The sequence below is a fragment of the Salvelinus sp. IW2-2015 genome, linkage group LG18, assembly GCF_002910315.2.
Source record: "Salvelinus sp. IW2-2015 linkage group LG18, ASM291031v2, whole genome shotgun sequence".
In the NCBI taxonomy this organism is placed as follows: Eukaryota; Metazoa; Chordata; class Actinopteri; order Salmoniformes; family Salmonidae; genus Salvelinus; species Salvelinus sp. IW2-2015.
Genome location: NC_036858.1, coordinates 32,655,157 through 32,681,108, shown reverse-complemented (window position 1 = coordinate 32,681,108; position 25,952 = coordinate 32,655,157). Strand labels below are relative to the sequence as shown.

General features: G+C 41.6%; 1 protein-coding gene across 2 annotated transcripts in view; it reads left to right on the top strand.

Moving 5' to 3' along the window:
* Window positions 1-902: 902 nt before the first annotated feature.
* Window positions 903-25,952, top strand: part of LOC111978155 (ninein-like protein) — a 45,767-nt gene continuing 20,717 nt past the window's right edge. Inside the window, exons 1-9 of one of the 2 annotated variants that reach the window (XM_024008038.3) lie at window positions 903-1,311; window positions 9,769-9,977; window positions 13,569-13,665; window positions 19,076-19,275; window positions 22,547-22,613; window positions 22,811-23,001; window positions 23,315-23,467; window positions 24,687-24,854; window positions 25,518-25,654. In XM_024008038.3, coding sequence (XP_023863806.1) covers window positions 9,795-9,977; window positions 13,569-13,665; window positions 19,076-19,275; window positions 22,547-22,613; window positions 22,811-23,001; window positions 23,315-23,467; window positions 24,687-24,854; window positions 25,518-25,654 — 1,196 coding nt within the window. In that variant the 5' untranslated portion in view covers window positions 903-1,311; window positions 9,769-9,794. The remainder of the gene's footprint in view (window positions 1,312-9,768; window positions 9,978-13,568; window positions 13,666-19,075; window positions 19,276-22,546; window positions 22,614-22,810; window positions 23,002-23,314; window positions 23,468-24,686; window positions 24,855-25,517; window positions 25,655-25,952) is intronic. The other variant, XM_024008039.3, reaches the window with a different exon arrangement.

Below are 25,952 nucleotides of genomic sequence, written 5' to 3'. Positions count from 1 at the left end.
GTAAATAGCCCATCCAACCAACTACTTACCGCATCCCCATATTTTTATTTTCTGCTCCTTTGCACACCAGTATGTATACTTGCACTTCCTCATCTGCACTTCTATCACACCAGTGTTAATTGCTAAATTGTAATTACTTCGCCATTATGGCCTATTTATTGCCTTACCTCCTTCTTTTGCACACACTGTATACAGATTTTCTATTGTGTTATTGGCTGTACGTTCGTTTATCCCATGTGTAACTGTGTTGTTTTTGTCGCACTGCTTTGTTTTGTCTTGGCCAGGTCACAGTTGTAAATGAGAACTTGTTCTCAACTGGCCTACCTGATTAAATAAAGGTGAAATAAAATAAATAAATAAACATATATTTAGCACAGAATGCTTTAGTATACCTAAGTGGGAAAGGTGTCTTTTGAAGCCTATTGTGCAGGCATACAGCTAATAGACTATTAATTTGGCACTACAGTCTGGAGCAGTCAGTCATGTAAACTAGGGCAGTGTTCGAGAGGATCAAAACCATGATGTATGATGGGTAAATTGTGAATGATTGACTGATCTGCAAATAATAATGAGTCGTTATTTATGATGCAAGCCAAGTTGATTTGTAGATCAGTCAGTCGGCAGTTGCCTGCACTCGTACAAGCCCCAGCTCTCTGATTCTAAATACAAATAGACAACTGTCTGACCAGCAGGGGGTGCGAGCTTGAGCCTCCAGCATGAAAATGGTTGCATTCCCCTGCTCAGACGTTGCATGCATCAACCAATGGTTTGCGTGCCACGTCATCGACCGCGCCATTGACTGACAGGTTGCTATAAGATATTTACATTTAAGTCATTTAGCAGACGCTCTTATCCAGAGCGACTTACAAGATATGATATGGTTAGCTGATACATAAAATACCTATCCATGCCTTGTAAGATCTGGCATGCGTCAGCCACGCCTGTGCAAAAATAACGCGCACGTTTTATTCAAACGCCTCAAGGCTCGCGCTGAGCATCATAGCAAAGCACAGCGTAGCCTAGCTTTCGGTACTTCTGAGTGCCAGTCTCCAGTGGACGCTAGGAGGATATTGAGATAGATCTTCCCTCTGTAACCCACGTAAGAAGTGAGATTTCCACCCGCCACGCATATATCTACTTGTGGTCACTTCATAGACAAGAGCTATGCAAACATGACCCGTTTTCCATAAAATAACACCGAAACAGACGGAACCATCTTCATATTTTCATAAAGAAAAACATAATCCGATGCTCATGTTGGACCAGCTGTGACTATTCTTAGAGGCTTCGGTGTAGGCTACTGTTAAAACGGTAAGAACAATTTAATTATTATTAGGCTAGCCTACTCTGTCAGAAAATGGCAATAATTATTGTTTACAAATGGATAGGATAATGCTAACGTTACATAGTAACGGTTTTAGTTCATAGAGTGCGCGAAAAGTGGATAGTTTGGATAGGCTACTTTGTAGCCTTTTTTTCTTCTATTTTACCTTATCTTTGTTTCGTCATGGCTGGTTTTCCGTTCCCATGGTGAAGCATAGCCGACTCACGCTTGCTACTTCAAGCCAAGAAGCCTGCTGCCTAGTATTGATCAATCTGTGATAGAATGAATTTAGCCCTTGATCACGCCTCTGTTCTATTACATTACACAAGTCATTGGATGGCGTTTTCTGGGGGAGTTTTGTTAAGAGCCGTGTTTTCTGCCTGAAAATTAAGCATTACTTGCGGTACGGTTTTGAAAGCATAAGGAGGTTCTTTTATATTGGCAAGAAATAATAATGCAAAAAATATGTGTGTTAAATTGATACACACCTAAGGGTTAAGGTTCCCACACGGTCTTATTTCCATGTTACAGCGCTTGTTTACTGAAAACGGATGGAAGACCGAGTGGACTACCTGTGCTAATGGGCTTTATGCATCTCTGAACACGTGTATAAAGGGAAGACTGATGCCACAAATGTGCTGTCACTAAAAAACACTGTAGGCCGCAACTGTGTTAACCGATTAAAACAGCGTACGAGGCTACATATGGGAGTACTGCTCATAATAATGTCTGGAATGGAGTGTATGGAATGGTATCAAACACATGGAAAACATGTGTTTAATGTGTTCTTTACTGTTCCAGCCTTAAGCCTACTATGAGCTCTTCCTCCCCAGTTAAGGTGCCATTGGCAACCTGTGGTGTAGTGTAAATGTGTTTTGCATTTGTGAAATTATTTTTGTGTGATATGAAAGTAGAGGGATTTATGTTTCTAGGACCATACAGCATGATTCGTGTTTAGATGGAGTATTTGGCTGTTTTGTCTTCCAGAGCCAATTAGCCCTTTAAACAGAACATGTATCTTTTTTTATTTGATCTTTGTTTAACTAGGCAAGTCAGCTAAGAACAAATTGTTATTTACAACCCGGACGACGCTGGGCCAATTTTGCACAGCCCTATGGGACTTCCAATCACGKCCGGTTGTGATACAGCCTGGAATCGAACCAGGGTCTGTAGTGACACCTCTAGCACTGAGATGCAGTGCCTTAGACCGCTGCGCAACTCGGGAGCCCATGTAAGGTCCTTGGACTAAGGTGTAACGTTAGGATCCTTTAGTCCAATGCTGGGTTAGAACAAACTATGACTAGTCTGTTAATGCATGACATTAGACAGGCTATATATTTCTTTGCACAGTGGGCAATTATGGGCAACTGCCTTATTCATTCAACGGGGTGATTGGAAACGCATCCATCAATAATGATTGATATTAATTTGTTTATTCCTACTTATAAAGCAAATCAAATAAAAACAAATTGTCACATGCCCTTAATACAACAGGTGTAGACTTGATCGTGAAATGCTTAGTTACGATCCCTTCCTAACAATGCAGAGATGAAATAAGAAAAATATATTTTAAAATACTGTTTTTTTTTTCAATAGCTTTTGTGAAGTTTTCACAAGTAGGCCTATGTGGTACATTTTCACAWMTCTTAGTACAAAACTTAACAGATCATCAAAAGGGCAGAAGTTTATTGACTAAGCACATTTTCAATTAAATCAGTCACTTTTTCACWAAACTTAATCAGTGTTTCATCTTTCAGATTGTAATACATGTTCATATAAAGTAATTGCCTTTTACAATATAATACTTACATCATTTTTTATTTCTACCATGGCGTTGTTGAATAGTCCTTTCTGATTGTCTTGAAGGGTATTCTAGAGCATGCATTGTTTCCCTATAATGCACAGTTATTTGCGCGAAAGAATTCAATGGCTGTAGTTCATGTTTACATGTTTTGTTTGAACCGCTTTTGGAAGCAGAAGTTAAATATAAAACAGTAGGCCTATTGATTTTGTTGAATTCGATTTTCATGATAGCAAAGTAGGACTGATGGTTTGGATAGGTAAACTAGCAAGTCTGTTTGTTTGGTTACAAGTTACAACAGCAAATACTGTAGCTATGTAGTAAACTTGCTAGCTACTTCAGTGGATGTTGAACACATTTCTACCTGCAAATCAACACATTTCTAGTGGAAAATGTGTTAAATTGTAGCCTTAGTTTAAAAGGAATAATCAACGAGGGGCTCTATGCGTTCTCTGGAAAATAATGCAACTCRGTGGAAGGTTGATTATCCCTTAGATAATTCTCTTCTCTTTTGTTAAAATACAGTTTACTATTACTTAAAGCTGCAATATGTAACTTTTTGGGTGACCTGACCAAATTCGCATAGAAATGGGTGTTATAGATCTGTCACTCATTGAAAGCAAGTCTAAGAAGCAGTACATCTGTTCTATGCTTCCCGTTATTAATTTTTGTTATGTACACCAGCTGAAAATTCTATATTTTTGGTTATGGAAAATATATTTAGAAGCGGTTTAGATRGCACAATGATTCTCTATACTATAATTGCTTGTTTTGCACCACAAACTGAAATTAGACAAACTATTACATGCTGACTAGACCGGGCGCATGCTGATTTTGTCCATCCACACCAGACGCAATCATGACACGCAGGTTGAACTATCAAAAAGAACAATGAACCAACTATATTCATTTGGGGACAGGTTGAAACACTTGAAACATTCATGGACATTTAGCTAGTTATCTTGCTGTTGCTAGCTAATTTGTCCTGGAATATAAACACTGGGTTGTTATTTTACCTGAATTGCACAAGGTCCTCCACTCTGACAATTGAATCCACAGATAAAAGGGTCAAACTAGTTTGTTTCTAGTAATCTCTCCTCCTTCGGTCTTCTTCTTTGGACTTTATATGGCAGTTAGCAACCAACTTTAAGGTGCGTTACCACTACCAACTGGAGTGTGGACATCAGTTCATCTTTCAATCACCCACGTGGGTATATGCTCCTACAAACCAATGAGGAGATGGGAGAGGCGGGACATGCAGCGCGTCAGGTGTCAAATAGAACTAAATTCTATTTTAGTGCCTGGCTACGCAGATGTGCGCGAGCAGTTTGGATTAAATGATTGAATAACATGTATGTGTACATTTTGCAATGCTCGCGCACGTAACGCAAGCGGAGTGGTCAGTATGTTAGAATTTTAGCAACCAGGAAATGGCGAAGTGATTTCTGTATAGTGCATCTTTAATTTGACTTTCTTAAATGATAATCACTTAACCGTTTGATAAACCTATAGATTTTAAACTGGCTTGTCTACGACAGATTTTGAGAACTACATAATAAAAATGTATGTCTGTAAAGTAGGAACATATAAAGTATGGTGTGTGTGTGTGTTTATACTCTAATGTACAATTATGATAACGACTATCAAACTGCTCAAAACGGATAACTACTGAACCAAAATTATGTAATGCCTAGTTAACGTACTGTATATAGTTTGATAACTGCTGAGCACTGTACAATTCTATATTTTTACCTCTTAATTTGACATCAATTTATGTTGAAGGTAAAACCAAATCATATATGGATGTGGTTGTAAATACTAGCCTACATCAGGGGTAGGCATCCCTGTTCCTGGAGTGCCGCAGGTACAGCAGGATTTTATTCCAACAGACCCACTCGGCAAAACTGGTTGAATCAACGTTGTTTCCCTGTCATTTCAACCCCCCAAATCAATGTGATGTTGAATCAACGTGGAAAACTAATTGGATTTGCGAAGAGATCAACATAAGGGCATTTCGTCATTTTTTTTCTCCCAACTTTAAACCTAAATCCACTGACATGGTGAAATGTCATTGGATTTGTCAATGTCAATGTTCACATTGAATTCACGTTAGTTGACAACTGAACCAAATGTAAATCTAAATCATTCCAGGACGAGGGCTGCCTACCCATGTACTGCATTCTCCATCAGCCAGTGTGCTTCAATAGGACAAAGTGGAAAGAATCACTCTTATGTACTACCATTAGGAATTATAGTGGAGTGTGCAATGCACTGCTGAAATAGCTGGGTTGTATATAACAATATATTCCACTCATTATCTGAGTTCCGTTGAAACACTTTCAAAGAGAGACAGGCGATACTGTATCAGTTGACAAGTCACGTAGAAAATGTGATCTTGTACAATGTTGCATGGGGCAGAAACGGCATACAACACCGTGCTACATGTTAACATTAGCTAACTACTTTGCAATACCCCTATTTCTGATGATTTGTCCTATGTATGTACTGTATAAGGATAATGAAGCTGTATTTATCAACATGCTCACAACCTGCCATTGGATACAAATTATTTAAATAAAAATGTATGTCAAGTTATAGTCAAATACTGTATAGAAAATAATATTTACCATCTACTATGCTTTCTCTTCAGCACTTCAAAAAGAACAGTTTTGACATTTCTATCTTGTATTTTTTGCTATTGGATTGAAGATGCAATATGCAGAAATCACTCCGCCATTTCCAGGTTGCTAAAATTCTAATAGTTTGCCTAATTTCAGTTTGACAAAACAAGCATGTGGAGAATCATTGTACGATCTAAACCGCTGTGAAATATATCTTCCATAACCAATAATATTGTATTTTTAGCTGTTTGAAGCTGGTGTACAAAACTGAAAGTAAAACAACATTTTAAGAATGGAAAGCATAGAAATGGCGCGCACAGAACAGATCTACCGCTTCTTAAACTTGCTTTCAATGAGAACAGCAGATCTGTAACTCACATTTCTGTCAATTTGGTCAGGTTGCCCAAAAAGTAACACATTGCAGCTTTAAATGCTATTTTAAATGACTTAATAGTGAATAAACAAAATGTTCTCATAGTATTTCATAATTTTTTGTTGTTGCTTGAATGACTTGGAGGTGAAAGATATGTGAAACCCCAATGAAAGCACAATAAAATGTTCTGAAAATAAGATAGGGAGCATGACAAGTGTTATCAGTTTAAAGTTTTGTACTTTTTGAAAATGTACCAATTACATTTGAAAAATGAGTAGCATCAGTATACAGTATAAGTGTGAAAGTTTGTGTGCGCATGACCGGCCGCTTGGTGTTTGCTAAATGACACCTAAAGGACTCTCAGACCATGAGAAACAAGATTCTCTGGTCTGATGWAACCAAGATTGGCCTGAATGCCAAGGGTCACATCTGGAGGAAACCTGGCACCATCCCTGGAGAGACCTGAAAATAGCTGTGTAGCGACGCTCCCGTCCAACCTGACAGAGCTTGAGGGGATATGCAGAGAAGAATGGGAGAAACTCCCCAAATACAGCTGTGCCAAGCTTGTAGCGTCATACTCGAGGCTGTAATCTCTACCAAAGRTGCTTMAACAAAGTACTGAGTAAAGGGTCTGAATACTTATGTAAATGTGATATTTCATTTTTTTTATATATACCTCTGTAAAAAAAATTGTGTCATTATGGGTGTGTGTGTGTGGATTGAGAGGGGGGGAAAAACGTTCATCAATTTTAGAATAAGGCTGTAATGTGGAAAAAGTGAAGGGGTCTGAATACTTTCTCTCAGTGGTGCAGCTGTATAGCTTTTTGAGGATCTGAAGGCTTTTGACAAATCTTTTCAACCTCCTGAGGGGAAAGAGGTGCTGTCGTGCCCTTGTAAAGAGTGTGTGGACCATGTTAAGTCCTTAGTGATGTGGATGCTAAGCAACTTGAAGCTCTCGATTTAGAGGTCGACCGATTTTAATTAGGTAATCGGCATTTTTGGACGCCGATTATGGCCAAATACATTGCATTCCGCRAGGAAACTGCGTGGCAGGCTGACCACCTGTTAGCGAGTGCAGTGTCAAAAGGACCTTGTGGCTGCAAGGAGGTCAGTTGCTAGCTAGCATTAAACCCATCTTTTAAAAGCAATCAATCATCACATAATCGCTAGTTAACTACACATGGTTGATGATATTACTATGTTAACTAGCTTGTCCTGCATTGAATATAATAAATGCGGTGCCTGTTAATTTATCATCGAATCACAGCCTACTACGCCAAACAGTTGATGATTTAACAAAATCACAATCGTTGCACAAATGTACAGTTGAARTCGGAAGTTTACATACACCTTAGCCAAATGCATTTAAACTCAGTTTTCCAAAAAATCCCTGTCTTAGGTTAGTTAGGATTGCCAGATCTCTTCCCTGTAGGCTGTCTCATCACCGTCGGTGATCAAGGCTACCAAAAAGGAAAGGGGATACCTAGTCAGTTGCACAACTGAATGAATTCAACCGAAATGTGTCTTCTGCATTTAACTCAACCCTCTGAATCAAAGTCACCGGTGACTGGAGAGCAGTTGTTGTTGGGGGTTAACTGCCTTGCTCAAGGGCAGAATGGCAACAAAAAAATCCACCTTGCCGGCTCGGTGATTCGAACCAGTAGCCTTTCTGTTACGGGCCCAATGCTCTTAACCGCCGTTATGATGTCAGTAAACTTAATGATTGAGTCGTGCGTGGCCGCGGTCGTGGGTGTACAGGAGGGGACTAAGTACACACCTCTGAGGGGCCCCCCGTGTTGAGGGTCAGTGTGGCGTAAGTGTTGTTGCCTAACCTCACCACCTGGGGGTGGCCCGTCAGGAAGTCCAGGATCCAGTTGCAGAGGGAGGTGTTCAGTCCCAGGGACCCGAGTTTGGAGGGGACTATTGTTGAACGTTGAGCTGTAGTCTTTGAACAGCATTCTCTTCTAGCCTATTCATTGCCAAATGTTGACCCAACCTCAATCCTTTACAACAGCCAGAGTTTATTCAAACTGACATAAATGGACATTCATTGCTGAATATGCTGATATTTATTAAACTGCTGTTACTTGTGCTACTAAACCCGAAGGTCGTAGGCGGTCATATATAGCAAGTTTAGATTTTTTGGTTTGTTGCAAGGGTATGTATAGGGGCCAAACTAAATAATTAGCCTTAAAGATCAGAACAACAATAATGACAGAACTCCCCCCTCCTTACATAATTGATGCCAATCAGGACCAACTCCAGAATTCAGTGCAGGCCATTGCAACCACTGAGGCAGATGTTTTGGGCCTGTGCTGTAATCCAAGGCCAAGGGGGGGGGGGGGGGGAAATCCAAGCCTAACACGGAACCAAAACCGGCTGCGCGCGTGCGCCATCGTGCATAAATGTATTTTGTCCCCCCTACACCAAACGCGATCACGACACATAGGTTAAAATATCAAAACAAACTCTGAACCAATTATATTAATTTGGGGACAGGTTGAAAAGCATTAAACATTTATGGCAATTTAGCTAGTTAGCTTGCACTTGCTAGCTAATTTGTCCTATTTAGCTAGCTTGCTGTTGCTAGCTAATTTGTCCTGGGATATTGTCACGTCCTGACCATAGTAAGCTGTTTTTTCTCTGTGTTGGTTGGGGCGTGATAGTGACTTGGGTGGGTCATCTAGGTGATATTGWATTTCTATGGTGGCCCGATATGATTCCCAATCAGAGGCAGCTGTTTATCGTTGTATCTGATTGGGGATCATATTTAGGTAGCCATTTCCTCATTTGTGTTTGTGGGATCTTGTCTGTTTAGTTGCCTGTCAGCGCTAGTTGTATAGCTTCACGTTTCGTTTGTTCGTTTTGTTGTTTTTGTTCGGTATTCATTTATTAAAGAATAATGTACGCCTACCACGCTGCACCTTGGTCCATTCCTTACGACGATCGTGACAGATATAAACATTGAGTTGTGCATTTCAGGGTAAAATAACAAGGTCCTTTACTCTGCAAATTAATCCACACACAAAATGGGCAACCGAATCGTTTCTAGTCATCTCTCTCCCTTCCAGGTTTTTTCATCTCTTGACTTTATATTGCGATTGGCAACTTTCATAAATTACGTGCATTACCGCCACTGACCTCGTTCATCTTTCAGTCACCCACGTGGGTATAACCAATGAGGAGATGGCACGTGGGTACCTGCTTCTATAAACCAGTGAGGAGATGGGAGAGGCAGGACTTTCAGCGCGATCTGCGTCACAAATAGAACTGACTTCTATTTTAGCCCGTGGCAACGCAGACGTTCGTTGGCGCGCGCAATAATTGAATAATATAGATTTCTAAATTAATTTTGCAACGCTCGTGCACGCGACGTGAGCGGTGTGGGCAGCAAATATATTTAGATGGTCCGTCTCACTAAATCATTTTACCACTGTACGTAGGTCCGTCTCACTAAAACATTTTACCACTGTACGTAGTTCAGGCCTAGTAGTCTATTGCAATGTATAGAGTAGCCTGGATGTAAGACTAATTGAAGTTGCAGTGTGTGTGTGTGGATGGTGCAAGAGTGCAGATGTAGACATATGTGATTGAACGTTTATTGTGCTTACCACTGTCTCTTCCTGTCCTCCATCCAACTTCACTGTAGGTGCAAGCCTTGCAATATGTACTGGGATGGATGAGGAAGAGCAGAACCGCTATGTGGTCCAGCTGAAGGAGGAGTTTCACAGCTGTGACACCACAGGCACTGGTTACCTGGACAAGGAAGAGTTGTCAGCCCTTTGCCACAAGCTATCCTTGGATGCTCACCTTCCCCTACTGTTGGACACCTTGCTAGGACCACACCACTATGCTCGGGTATGAGACCAGACCACTCTAGTAACTTCTCTCTCTCTTGTGGTTTTACCTTAAATTCCCATTACTTTATAACATGTTAAGTTCTGACATGCATAGTTGTGTAATAGCTGTGTTATGACACTTTCCTACCTTTATTCAGTAGTCAAATCAAATTTTATTTGTCACATGCGCCAAATACAACAGGTTTAGACCTTACTGTGAAATGCTTACTTACAAGCCCTTAACCAACAATGCAGTTCAAGAAATAAAGCTAAGAAGATATTTACTAATTAATCTAAAGTAAAAAAAATTATAAAAAGTAACACAAGAAAATAACAATAACGAGGCTACAGTATATACAGGGGGTAACGGTACTGAGTCAATGTGTGGGGGTATAGGTAAATCGAGGTAATTTGCACATGCGGGTAGGGGTAAAGTAACTACGCATAGATGATATAAAGTGTAAATAGTCAGCAGTCTTATGGCTTGGGGGAAGATGCTGTTAAGGAGCCTTTTAGACCTAGACTTGGTGCTCCAAGCCCGCTTGCCATGCGGTAACAGAGAACAATCTATGACTTGGGTGACTGGAGTCTTTGACACCGGCTAGTATATACGCCCTGGATGTCAGGAAGCTTGGCCCCAGTGATGTACTGGGACGTATGCACTACCCTCTGTGGCGCCTTACGGTCGGATGCGGAGCAGTTGCTATTCCAGGCAGTGATGCAACGGGTCAGGATGTTCTCGATGGTGCAGCTGTAGAACTTTTTGAGGATCTAGAGACCCATGCCAAAAATGTTTCATTCTTCTGAGGGGAAATAGGTGGTGTTGTGCCCTCTTCATGACTCTCTTAGTGTGTTTGGACCATGATAGTTCGTTGGTGATGTGGACACCAAGGAACTTGATACTCTAAACTCTTGACCCGCTCCACTGCAGCCCCGTCAGTGTGAATGAGGACGTGTTCGGCCCTCCTTTTACAGGCAGTACAGGATGGGACTAAGCATGCATCCCTGAGGGGGCCCCTGTGTTGAGGATCAGCGTGGAATGTGTGTTGTTGCCTACCCTTACCACCTGGGGGTGGCCTTTCGATTCGAGGCAAGCAACACTGGAGCATGCATGAGAGCACCAGCTGTTCCGGATGACTGTGATCACGCTCTCCGTAGCCGATGTGAGCAAGACCTTAAAACAGGTCACATTCACAGATTGCCAGGACGTGTACACAGAGCAGACGCAGACCAACTGGCAAGTGTCTTCACTGACATTTTCAACATCTCCCCGACTGAGTCTGTAATACCTACAGTTGAGGTCGGAAGTTTACATACACCTTAGCTAAATACATTTAAACTCAGTTTTTCACCAAATTTTTCAATCCTAGTAAGAATTCCCTGTCTTAGGTCAGTTAGGATCACCACTTTATTTTAAGAATGTGAAATGTCAGAATAATAGTAGAGAGAATGATTTATTTCAGATTTTATGTCTTTCATCACATTCCCAGTGGGTCAGAAGTTTACATACACTCAATTAGTATTCGGTAGCATTGCCTTTAAATTGTTTAACTTGGGTCAAATGTTTCGTGTAGCCTTCCACAAGCTTCCCACAATAAGTTGGGTGAATTTTGGACCATTCCTCCTGACAGAGCTGGTGTAACTGAGTCAGGTTTGTAGGCCTCCTTGCTCGCACACGCTTTTTAAGTTCTGCCCACACATTTTCTATAGGATTGAGGTCAGGGCTTTGTGATGGCCACTCCAATACCTTGACTTTGTTGTCCTTAAGCCATTTTGCCACAACTTTGGAAGTATGCTTGGGGTCATTGTCCATTTGTAAGCCCCATTTGCAACCAAGCTTTAACTTCCTGACTGATGTCTTGAGATGTTGCTTCGATATATCCACGCCATCTATTTTGTGAAGTGCACCAGTCCCTCCTGCAGAAAAGCACCCCCACAACATGATGCTGCCACCCCCGTGCTTCACGGTTGGGATGGTGTTCCTTGGCTTTCAAGCCTCCCCCTTTTTCCTCCAAACATAACGATGGTCATTATGGCCAAACAGTTTTATTTTTGTTTCATCAGACCAGAGGACATTCCTCCAAAAAGTACGATCTTTGTCCCTTTGTGCAGTTGCAAACAGTAGTCTGACTTTTATTGCGGTTTTGGAGCAGTGGCTTCTTCCTTGCGGAGCGGACTTTCAGGTTATGTCGATATTGGACTCGTTTTATTGTGGATATAGATACTTTTGTACCCGTTTCCTCCAGCATCTTCACAAGATCCTTTGCTGTTGTTCTGGGATTGATTTGCACTTTTCGCAGAACGTGTCTCCTTCCTGAGCGGTATGACTGCTGCGTGGTCCCAGATTTCAAAACACAAGCCTGAAACTCTTTCTAAAGACTGTTGACATCTAGTGGAAGCCCTAGGAACTGCAATCTGGGAGGTATTCCTTTTATATTCCCATTCCCAGCCATTGTAATCAGTGGTGAGCTGGGGGGGGAAAAATCTGCATGGACTGTTGTCGGGTTTTTGCCTGCCATATCAGTTCTGTTATACTCACAGACATCATGTTAACAGTTTTTTGAAACGTTAGTGTTTTCTATCCAATACTACCAATTATATGCATGTCCTAGCTTCTGGGCCTGATTAACAGGCAGTTTACTTTGGGGACCTCATTCATCCAAACTTCCAAATACTGCCCCCTAGCCCGAAGAAGTTAAGAATGGAGGCAACTGTATTCTTGGGGACCTTCAATGCTGCAGAAATGTTTTGGTACCCTTCCCCAGATCTGTGCCTCGACACAATCCTATCTCGGAGCGCTACGGACAATTCCTTCGACCTCATGGCTTGGTTTTTGCTCTGAAATGCACTGTCAACTGTGGGACCTTCTATAGTCAGGTGTGTGCTTTTCCAAATCATGTCCAATCAATTGAATTTACCACAGGTGGACTCCAGTCAAGTTGTAGAAACATCTCATCTGAGCTCAATTTTGAGTCTCATAGCGATGGTTCTGAATACTTAGGTGAATAAGGTATTCCTGTTTTTTATATGTAATAAATGTGTCATTCATTTGTGTAGATAGATTTCTATTTTATTTAATACATTTTAGAATAAGGCTGTAACATAACAAAGTGGAACAAGTCAAGGGGTTTGAATAGTTTCCAAATGCATTGCATTGTTTGCGAGATCAGACAGGTCACTACAATCAGTGTTCATTTTCATAGGTTGCTTTAATTTCAACGCATCTAATAGTTTCAGCGCATCTCATTTGTAAACATTTAAACAATTTTTCAATTGCACAAAAAATCACCGATGAAGCGTTTTAGCATTCTTATAGATGCAACGTTAAGCCAATGTATTCCATTGAGCCCGTTTCAGCCATAACCAGAGTGTTTGACAGGTCATTACAAACATTTCCACTGTTTTTGTTAACGGAGAAAACGAATGGCACAAGCAAGATTGGGAAGAGCCGCCAGAGTATGAAAGCAATCAGTCCTGCGAGATTTAAGTGACAAGTGGATTTTGCACCCCTCAAACACAGGAAATAGATGGCTAAAAAGAACAGATCCTCAGGTGGGCGGGGCATGCTAATAGTGTACACAATTAATTCACTTCCCATTTTGTTATGCAGGTGAATTTTGAGGAGTTCAAAGAAGGCTTTGTAGCTGTGCTATCACGCTCTCTGGACTTCAGCACCTCTGAAGAGGAGAGCAGCTACCTGGAGCCAGGTAAAACACCCATGCTGGGGAGGTGGGGCTTTACRTTTAGATGTCTGCACAAACACACTGATTGTTTATGTACCTAAGCAGTTCAGATTGCTGTTTKTCCATGTCCACTGGTCCCATGTGGTGAATAAGATGGGTTTATTGATCAGATTCGAGTTACGAATGCCAGGGGAGGGGGGCTCAGCTCCCCTTTTTAATGAGATGTTAGCTCCCCTAAATGCAACAAAAGTCAGACTTTGGAGCGTCTCTAAATAATGCAAATTGAACCATTTGTCATATATTTACCACTGTTAAACAACTCAATATGAGGAAGGATTTCCTTTTATGTTTTGTGTACTCAGTGTCTTTAGCTTGAGTATTTTCTATCAATATTTGTTTTCTTTCCTGGATCAGCTGATGATGGCCAACAATCTCACTAGACATCTAGTCTACAGCTAGACACTGATGCGCATCCAATCCATCCAGCAAGGTGACTCTTTCGGTTAGATGCATTCGATTTTGMAATGGCATAGGCCTACATTATTTTGGATTCGTGTGCCCATGAGAACTGTTTTCACGGCGATACATAACGAAGTGTTAAGTAGACAATAGTTACACTTACAGTGCACTTTCTGTGATCTCCAAGATCCACGATTCGTACAGGATTTAAGGTAAATGTTCTAATTCAATTGTTAAATGCTTAATAGTGATAAATAACACTGTCATAAATGTCATTTCATGTAAAGAAAGAAATGTTTGATGTCACACGAGCTGTGAAGACTCCAACCATTAACTCATGAATAATGGACAACTCATGAACTAGGGTATAAAACATGTTTTGATTCAACTCATGTGTTATATTGAATGTAGGCCACTGCATGTGTAAGATTGATTCAGCCGAGAGGATAGGCTACCGGCAGCGGTGTAGGCCTAGTGGAGGGTTAACACAGTTTACCCACCCTTTTCAGAAAAATGCATTGAAAGTATAGGGAACGATACTTTTGTATTTTACCGTGACCGGTGTGGGAGCTAAACTCATGACTATGATTACATTTCCATTATTAGCAGCATCTAGGCTGTCCACTTTGAAGAAGCTGAGACAGAATGGCTATATAAGGAATGGAACATATATGACCAGGGCCCCGCCACCATTGTAACCTATACAGCTGTCAGATGTGGGCGTTAACAAGCAAGAACTGAGATGGAAAGATGGTGGAGAAAGGTCAAGGGAAGCTATTTTCATATAGAGGGAGGGGACTCTATACGTTATGAAAAGGCAGAATGCTATAAAGGCAGGACTCTGTGATATGAGAATTTAGTCTTTTCCATGGAGGGGCTCGGCTCTGTTACGTTTGTAAAAAAGTATTTCCATGGAAGGGCTCGGCTTTGCTACTTTGTATTAAAGTCTATTTTGAATTCACAAGTTCTAGTAAGAGTGTTATATTTCTGAGTCAATATTCCACCACACCGGCAATCCGAGTTTACCTACCTTTAAAAAAATATATATATATATATATTTTGACCACTACTTCACTGGGCACCGTCATACCTATTTGAAGTTCATGGTAGTACACATTGTAGCCTAGTCTAGTATGTCGACTATATGTGTGTGTGTGTGTGTGTGTGTGTGTATGTTAGGGTGACCATTCAGTTTCAGCCCCATTTACACTTGTCCCAGCTTTTCAGGCTACAAAAAAAATACAATTTGTCAGCAAGACGCATCAATTAATGTAAGCCTAATCAATKGCAATCACTGAATGTCATTGGGTACACTGTTTGGTGGTTTGTAACCGATGTCTATTTCCTTTCATAAAATGGCGTGAGTACACATGCAGTTTGGATGCTGGATTTATTTTGGAGTGGACCAAACATGCCCAGGTAGCCTACTTTTTGATATGATCTGAAATATGACTGGTTGTGTTCATACCACATTAAAAGGTCATTCATTTTTACCATTTTAAATGACATCTTTATTATTAGGCCCATGAAATGAAATTGTGCTACGCAAGCGCAATTGCGTAGCACAATAGAGACCCACCCCCCCACCTGAATGTCATGGTATAATTTGTACTCCGATAAGATTGTTTTAAGTAAACATTGTATCCTTGTGGATAAACGTCTGCTTTTATATAAGATAGTCTGCCTTAGTATGACCTCATCGAAAGCGATCAAAATCATTTTTTAGACTCGTGGTACTTCATTTGGGATATTCTGGTTTGTTGCACAGGGTGGATTGACCGTGAGATCACCTGAATGAGGACTCCTACAGTAAATGATGACAATACTCTTGGAGACATCAAAGGGATAGGCTATATTTAGGATCTTCCCTCCCTACGGTGATGCAGTTGATCCAGTTAATAATCTCTGTCCTGATTTAGCTCCAGGATGGATTTTATTCTGAAACAAATACTGATTTAAACTGTTTTAAACTTCCTGTACCTTTTTTAACAAACCCAAACTCGGTTAAGATATATATTGTACAGCCATTCACTTTATATGATTTCTGAACATTAGTTGACCGTACATTGGTATGTGTTCTTTTATTTTGAAATGTGTTTCTTGAGTTTAGGGTATTGCAGTAGGAGGATCTAGGAGGGCACCAGAGTTCCGTCCTCATTCCCAGAATGTTACAGTATGATTATGTTTATTKCCAAGTCAGTTTCTGGGAACTGATGACCACTGTCCTTTTTTTGAAATGCCCTTTTTTTAAAGGGTTTGTTTGACAACGTTTTGTTGTCAAACAAAATTTGAGATTTGACGACTACTAAGTCTACACTRTAGTTTCTCCCTTGTTTCTTTGTAWCTAAACATTAACAAGCTTTTGTGAGAATATGTTTATAGTAGTAATTGTGGGCAGACAAAATGCCCAGCTGGTCTAAAATGTTTTTTCTTTAGTACTGATACAGTTGATACAAGAAGTGATACTACTTTAATTGATACAGTTACATATTGTGATATTATCTTTGGATGATATTTTATGTGGAAAATATTATATCGATACTTTGACTCCAAGTATATCGATTTGTAAAAAATGTATATACTTTTTTTTTTTTTTGCTAGGTAGTGCTAGTCTGCTGTTTTTTTTGTTTAGTTTAATAGGTTCTCCATTACTCTTCCTGGGGTCCACATAAAAACATACAAATAGTACAGAACAGTTATAGACAAGGACATAAAAAAATAGATATCATAAAAAAATATATATATCTTAGAAAGACAAGGAGACAAACTATTTACACGGTTTTTATACATATTCATATTCTTATATACAGTTAAATGAGATCTTTAGAAAGAGGAGAGGCTCTGTGATACAATGTTTTTTTTWATGTTCTTTCAAAGCTAAACWWTTTTTTTTGCCTGMGTTACCTCTTGTGGCAGAGCATTCCACGAGGACATGGCTCTCTATACATAACTGACGGACGYATTAAATCTKTTTTTGGTTTGGGTACAGTGAAGAAACCCATAGTGGCGTGTCTGGTGGGTTATGTCTGTTTTGAAGTGTAGACAAATAGATTATAGAAGTGGTTGGGCATTTTCAACACATACATGTTTAGTTAGGCTGTACTTGCTCCAAAACACCATAAGACTGCTAAAAATTCAAACAAAATGGCTTCATGGACTATCTGCATTGACCCTTTTTTATTTTTTCCTGTATTACGTTTTTTTTTAATCTTTGCACTGACTATGCACACTCAAAGGACTCTACACACTCACTCCCATACAGTACCATTCAAAAGTTTAGACACACCTGCTCATTCAAGGGTTTTTCTTTATTTTTACTATTTTCTACATTGTAGATTTTCTATATTGTAGAATAATAGTGAAGACATTAAAACATGTGAAATAACACATGGAATCATGTAGTAACCAAAAAAGTGTTAAACAAATCTAAATATATTTTATATTTGAGATTCTTCAAAGTAGCCACCCTTTGCCTTGACAGCTTTGCACACTCTTGGTATTCTCTCAACCAGCTTCACCTGGAATGCTTTTCCAACAGTCTTTAAGGAGTTCCCACATGTGCTGAGCACTTGTTGGCTGYTTTTCCTTCACGCTGCGGTCCAACTCATCCCAAACCATCTCAATTGGGTTGAGGTTGGGGGATTGTGGAGGCCAGGTCATCTGATGCAGCACTCCATCACTCTCTTTCTTGGTCAAATAGCCCGTACACAGCCTGGAGGTGTGTTGGGTCATTGTCTGTTGAAAAACAAATGATAGTCCCACTAAGCTCAAATCAGATGGRATGGCGTATCGCTGCAGAATGCTGTGGTAGCYATRCTGGTTAAGTGTGCCTTGAATTCTAAATAAATCAGACAGTGTCAACAGCAAAGCACCATCACACCTTTCCATGATTCACGGTGGGAACCACACATGCAGAGATCACCCGTTCAGCTACTCTGCATCTCACAAAGACGGCTGTTGGAACCCAAATTTGGACTCATCGGACCAATGGACAGATTTCCACCGGTCTAATGTCCATTGCTCGTGTTTCTTGGTCCAAGCAAGTCTTTCTTCTTATTGTTGTCCTTTTTAGTAGTGGTTTCTTTGCAGCAATTCGACCATGAAGGCCTGATTTCACGCAGTCTCTTCTGAACTGTTGATGTGTCTGCTACTTGAAATCTGTAAAGCATTTATTTGGATTGCAATCTTGAGGTGCAGTTAACTAATGAAATGATCCTCTGCAGCAGAGGTAACTCTGGGTCTTCCTTTCCTGTGGCGGTCCTCATGAGAGCCAGTTTCATCATAACGCTTGATGGTATTTGCGACTGCACTTGAAGAAACGTTCAAAGTTCTTGAAATTTTGCTGATTGACTGACATTCATGTCTTAAAGTAATRGACTGTCATTTCTCTTTGCTTATTTGAGCTGTTATTGCCATAATATGGACTTGGTCTTTTACTAAATAGTGCTATCTTCTGTATACCACCCCTACCTTGTCACAACACAACTGATTGCCTCAAACGCATTAAGAAGGAAAGAAATTCCACAATTTAACAAGGCACACCTGTTAATTGAAATGTATTCCAGGTGACTAACTCATGAAGCTGATTGAGAGAATGCCAAGAGTGTGCAAAGCTGTCATCAAGGCAAAGGGTGACTACTTTGAAGAATCTGAAATATATTTTGATTAGTTTAACACTTTTGGTTACTACATGATTCCATATGTGTTATTTCATAGTTTTGATGTMTTCGCTATTATTCTACAATGTAGARAAWARWAWAAAWAAARWAAARMMMWWYYSMYTKKKACTGKWMMTGTASMTKWMKYWTRYTWWTSTTATTYWTWTTTYTCKYGTTTTTGTTCTACTWTATTTTATAGTACTACTGATATTGATTACTGCATCGTTGGGAAAGAGCTTTCAAGAAAGGCATTTCACTGTAATCTCTCTCTGTCCTTCCCAATCACCATCTCATTCCTCTCCTCCCGGCCCTCCCAGTTGTTCCTGAGGAAGTGAAGCCCAAGTTTGTGAAGGGAACGAAGCGCTACGGCCGGCGGTCCCAGCCGGACAGGCCCGACTCTGAGCTCACAGCTGACTCGGAGGGCTCTCGTCCTTTCAGGACGGAGCAGAAGGAGCCCTCTCCCGCTGGCGTGAGGAGGATAAAACTCAGACGCTCTACTTCTCTAGAGAGTGTGGAGGTAAGAGACGTGCTCCTCCTCCACCCCCTCTCACCTTTTGTCTGCTGTGTTTTATTCTGTGGCTGTGCACTAATTTGAGAGTCGCTGACAAAGATGGCTGACTTTTGACTTCTCAAGCTTGGCGCAGGGCCYAATCTAGATCTGACTGTTTGGAGAGAGATTCCCATTTGTATTTATTTTTTAACTAGGCAAGTCAGTGCTTCACTTCAATTTCCTTCACATCCYTTGAATGGTGCGTTGTGCTGGGTGAGGTCTGAATCAAATATCTCTATGACCTGCAATTTGTTGGCAAGCACAAGTTTTCTAGGATTCCACACCATACTTCTCTTCAGACCACTGTATAACTGAGTGAGAGAGTTGAGTCTCAGAAGTACTTGGGGTTTTGAGCAGACCGCTTCACTCCACACTCAGGAAGTGGGATTATATGGAATGTGCTACTGGCAGCGCTCATGGCTGGTCCCCGCTCCTGCCCCACAACATCCATTCCCCCAGTTTTAGCTTTCGCACTCTCTCGCTCTCTCTCATTGCTTTATTGGCATGAAAAACATTGTGTAAATATTGCCAAAGCATCAATGTATGTGATATACATTGTAATAAAATAATAAGCTCTCTACTAGTCAGGACCTCTACCTTAGGGAGGAGATCTTTGGACCATCTGATTATACTATATATTGTATCTCTCTGCATTGTGTAATATTGTGATTTTTGTTTTTGACTCAGACTGATAATATTGGAATGAGTGAAATCCTCTGTTATGCTGCTGGCTTGGTGCATATGCCATGGCTTTGTCTTTCATTGGTCTCATTAGTCTCATTGCATTTTATTACATTGTTATTAGGTGTGAAATGACAGTAACGAGGCCCAGGAAAAGTCATGGTTGGGGGGGGCGGCTTGTGTGCTTATCTCACATCATGTTTATAGAAGGCCCATTGTTTTGGGCTCTAAATTGTATAACAGTAGAAGACAACTAGTGAAGGAAAGGTCATGGTGGTGGCTGACGGGTATCTGTCAGTGTTAAAGGCTCGGCGTGAAACACTGCTGTGAGTGAAAAGTTTGGCGCCCTTTGCAGTTGACCACCGTTTGCCTGTCTGGTGCGTGTGTGTTTTGAGTCTGGAATGAGTAGGTTAGTTGAAGTAAGAGTTGCATAAATGGTCTGGATAGAGATTTTGATAATGAGGCTATACACTTCTCACATTTTATCTATGAGTATGCATACATAAACCTAGCCGACATAATCATCGAAAAGCAATGGTCGACCTCTGTCGGCCGCTGCCTGTGAACAAAGTGCTCATTTTARAAATCCATCCTGTTATCGCAGATTTTCTCTCTCTCTCTCTYTTTTCAGTTTGAAATATTTAGAGCTTTTATGTAACGCTGCACTGACTATCTCTGATAACTCGTGAGATTACGTCTTTCCAAAGCCCCTCTCTCCCTCGTCAAGCCATAGTGCCAGATAGATCCCTGTGCCATGTTTCTCATTAAGCTCTCCACCAATAATCTATTTTTAAATAGTTAAACATTTCCAGCAGTTAAGGCATTACGTAAGCAGCTTTAAGCCTTGGTGGATCCCTTTTGCTCCTGGAGGATAGAGAGTTGAACTACTGTATAGCATCCCTGTCGTATTGTTGGTTACACAGGATAGGTCACAGCAGTTCACTCAGGTAGAACGTAGTAACAGTCAACTCCTTGGTAACAGGAACATAGTTATCTGGGTGAACTATGTGATTGGAATGGGGGAGGGTGGGATTCATGGGGCTGGGGAGTTGATAGGTCGTTTACCGCTTTTGGGCTGAAACACGGTTTCTTTGTGGAATTTTGGTGGTGGAATGTTGCCGTCAGCTACCCCTTGTTATGTAAATAATTGAACTGGTCCTGTTAAATATTTCACACAAGCTTATCCCTCTTCACATCACTTCATATGACTTATTAAGTTATCATACGCAGCCTACATTTATGTCTACACATCCTTCTACAATGCAGCGTGTCGTCCGGGTTAAGTGCCCGAAGAAGCATTCTCAAGTACATGTTAATGTTGGTGTCCCATTTAGCTGGCATACTTAAGTTAGCATCCGTCTCCATTCACCTTTCTTTCAATAGCTATTTGTTGAGAATTCTGTAACTTTCTCTCTGTTCAGACAGAGGATTCCTTTTGTCTGGTTACAGCGGGTAGTCAACCATCGTCAATCTATTGTTGACTTACGGACATTATGATTATGAMATTATGATTTCACCATCCAGCTGAAATGATTGGTTTTTAATGTTTTTATCCTWTGATATTTTGAGAGGATTAGTCATGTCTTTACCTTCTCAGCTGACTACATCACTGCCCACCATTTTGTGTTTGTTTACATTTCTTAAGCCTCGGGCCACTGTAGTAAGGAGCACAATGGTGTTCTGTGACCCTGAAGTGGTGCCTCTTGTTGTCCCATGATACGTGACCTGTTTCTGATGTGGCTCTGCAGCTTGGGGCCGTGCCCAAATTGATTCCTTATAATGAAGCCATGAAATCAATAGACCAGTCTTCCACATGGGATTGATTTAAAATGATACATTTCAAAGATTTGGAGGGGGAAAATGTGACCTTGGAACCAAGACGGTAGCAGCCAATCCTTCCACAAATATATTCTCTGTTTAAGATGTTGCCAGGATTCATTTGGTTAGATGATTAGGGAAGTTTGTATTACATAATAAACTGAAGTTATGCATTTAATTCTACAAAGTGCTTTGGAACTTGCCTCAGTATACAGTACTCAATAACTGACTTCCGTTACTAGCTTCAGTTAAACTTTGTTATGTAAGACCATAATTAGTGTGTCTGCGTGAGAGCCAACGGCCCCATATGCTGCTGGGGAGTCTAGTCTACTCTTGAGCCTGCTGGAATCACAATTTGCTGGTTGTTCTTGCGCAGTGTAGCAGAAGTAATGTTGAGAAGGGGTGGAATTCCTTATGGTCAGTTAATTGTTCTCTCTCTCTGTTATCATTGCTCATCGCTAACAGGCTAGCACTCGCTTACAGATTTCTCTCTTTCACACTCAGCAGGCACACTTACACGAACACACACCTCATCTTCTATACACTCTCTCACAACACACTTAGTAGTAGGGTAAACTAGCTTTCACAGGGCAGACCTACACACAGACCTACACACTGACTAAACAACATAGACAGATTTATGATACTGTATGTGGACAGGCATACGGGTCAGCATTTTAGGCAGTGTCGTTTTTCAGTTGTGAACACTTGGTGACACTCATCAATGTCTTACTTCCAGAGTCTCAAGTCAGATGAGGACACCGGAAGCCATAAGGACGCCGTCCATCAGACTTTTGAGGCACAAGGTACTTAAATATTTTCATTTCAAGGCGATTTAAACATGTTTTAAGTTTACTTCATTGTACATTCATTCTTCAAGATCAAAGTTTTTCCTGGTTAGGTCATTTGACCAGGAAAGACTCCTGGCCCTATTCATACAGTCTACTGCTATACCCTCTGAGGGACTTCCATCCTGATGTGTGTGTGTGTGTGTGTGTCTCAGGGCAGCAGAAGCGATGGAAGCGGGACAGTTCAGAGAGCACGCTCCACTCCCCTGGGCCGCGGGCCGAGGCGACAGACAGCCGGATAAGGGCAGTGTGGGAGGAGCTGGGGGTAGGAGTAGGTGGCTTTCTGAACAGGCAGGAGCTGTCCCTGGTCTGTGATCACCTTGCCCTGCAGGACCTGAATCCAGAGGTATGGCCAGCCCAACATTCCAGCCAGTGGTTGTGTTTTAATTCCCTAATTCCCGGAAGTGTGCACTTGCTCACTCCCCCTCAAGGGATCATAAGTATTGGATTAGTGTAAACTTGGGCTAAGGGGAGTTTTCACCGTTTCTTCTATCAGTATGTACATCCTTCCATTCCTTTTTAATCCGTGAGGGGGAGTAAGAGTGCACACCAAGGAGACGGGCAGGTAGTCTGACTGCAGTCAGTGGTTACAAGCCAATGATATCTGTGTGAATTTGACTTCGTGTTTTTAACCCCTGACTCTACGTGTTATCACACAGGAGTTGGACACCCTCTTCAGAAAGTTGGACACTGACCTGGATGGCAGGGTCAGCCTCGGGGAGTTCCAGAAGGGTCTCTTCAGAGAGGGGGGTGTCCCAGCTCCCACCTCCTCCACCCCCATACGCCCCAACCCCCAGCGCTCACTCCAGCAGGTGAGCAGACAGACGGACACCCTTTTTAGGGCATGCGTACATGTTTTAACAGTAATTGATTTCTATGGAAACGTATGCGAGTGGGTCTGGGTCAGTAGAGTAAATGTATGTAATTAGGCCAGAACAATGATCCGTGGATAACACAAATGACAATATATTAGCACGTGGAACCTCCATCTGGCTCTAACTGAAGGGAGTTTGAGATTCATTCTATTTATAAGAAATACACTGTCACTTTACTTTAAATGGGTGGCTGATAGGGTGTTTTAAGGAGCCTATTGAGATATTCTCTGTGGCTCATAGTTTAGTATTAAGATAAAGGCGTAATAAAGTATTCCAAATTCTATGATCTATTGATTTATGCATTATCCCTTCAGTATCCGACATACAAAGCCTAATTATACTGGTACAGTTTCTGTGTATAAGTTTGCCGTCTGTCACTCAGACCAATTTCCTGCTGGTCAATTAAGGAACTTTAGGCAGCTGCCGATCAAGTCATTGACTGTTGAGGGCGGAGCTTAGTCTGCCCTTCCTGCATTCCTTTGCAGAATGACCATATCCACACGAGGAGAAAGTCAGTCAGAAATCACGTATTGCATTTCAGGCCTGAAATCTGGCTGTGGTTTGTTAACATGGGCTATGAAAGACATCATCCGTTCTTTCAAAGCTGGGCATGTTGGTGCCTCTCAGGTATTAGGAACAACTKGCAAGTTGTTTTGATAGCTACGTGAACCAGCACCGAGACACCCAGTGTGTTTCTCAGCCTGAAAACTACTGCCACTCCTCCATGTCCTAAACTGGTGGGTGTAGTGGTAGATGTACAGTATGTCATGTGCAAATAGGGAATGGAAAATAGGCTAAGCCAGATTAAGTGTTACGACACCAAAAAAGCGTTTATTAGCGGCGTGTGAAACACATATGTGTGTGTGGCACTGAGGCTCTTTTGTCTGTGGGAGCCTGGATTAAACAATGCACAGTGGGGGAGGTCAGGTTATTCTTGGAGAGAGCAGCATGACCGATGGAGGTGTTCCTGCGACAATGCCATGCCTCTCAAGGACTTCTTTCTGTTTCTATGGCATTGTGGGAACAGCAGTGAGGCTACACAAGCACGTCCGCACTGCACGGTGGTCTGCGGCGGTGTTCTGCGGCGGAGGAACTGAATCGGGCCATCCGCTAGCCTGTTCCTGTAGCTCTCATGTCTTCCTCTGTTTTCTCCCAGGCCTTCGAGGAGCGGACGGTGCGCTCCACCTCTCCCTCTCTCCTGTCTGCCACCGTGGGTCAGAGGCTGCTGACCAGGCTGGACGAAGGGTCGGGCTGCACCAGTCCAGAGAGGGTCATCGCCCTCTGGACCGGCGAGGGCATACGGAACAGCAGGGACATCCTACAGGTTAGTCCCAGACTAGTTTTGAACCAATGCACGTGTTCATCCAACTACTTTTTTATTTTTTTWWTTTTTTTACCTCCTGCTGTCACATGCTCATTGCTTGTGCCAGTTATTTATCAGAAGTAGCCTTGAAATGTTGAGTACTCTGCCTTTTACGGCTGCTTGAATTGATATGTTGTTGAAGAGCCTTGGTGTTAGTTGGTTTGTACGGGATAAAGAAAGCTGCAGGGTTTCTAGGGGCATCTCCTTCCTGTGTGTGAAAAGTGTAATGGGAGTAGAATTGAAATTGTCGTTTCCAGTTCCATGTAGCTGATGCTCTTTTGCTTTCGATTAGATGCTTTAGTGTGGAACTATAATCTATGTAACGCAGCCTACAAAAGCCCCTAGCTAGACACGCTCTGATTTTTATATTAAGTGTTACCGAGATAATAATTGTGTAATCTGACACATTTTTAGTACAGTAGAGTGTAAACATGAGGACGAGCTGAATTTTGACCTGCATTTATATTTACCATACACCAGTTGTCAAAACACCTAGTCCACGAGAGCTACAGGGATGGAGGCTGGCACTAAAACACCAAATTGCACTCCAGGACCGGGGTTGGTGATTTAAGTTACCACTGCCATGCGTTCATAAATTGACCCGTGCTGTTTGGTCCCCGCCAGACTCTGGACTTCCCCCTGGAAGAGCGGGTCAGTCTGGCGGAGCTCACCCTGGCCCTGGACAATGAGCTGCTGGTCAGCGGCAACGGCATCCACCAGGCCGCCCTCGTCTCCTACAAGAACGAGATCCAGTTCCTCCAGTGAGTCTTTGGTTTGATACTGTATACTTTGGTACTGCACCCTTCCATTGGATTCTAGAATGAAGGTCATGGCCAAAGAGAGTCCATAGAGAGCAATAGTAATGGTGTCCTTTTTGTAGGCACTAACTCCGGCCTGGCTCATTGGCTAAAGCATAATGGGGGAAATGAATGTGTTTTTGGATAAACGCCCGAAAATAAGGTCAGTGGTAAACGAAGGCTTAGGGGATCTTATAAGTTTTGTTCAAAGCATTTTGAAGCATTTATGTAATCAAAACGAGCACATAAAGGCTTCATAATT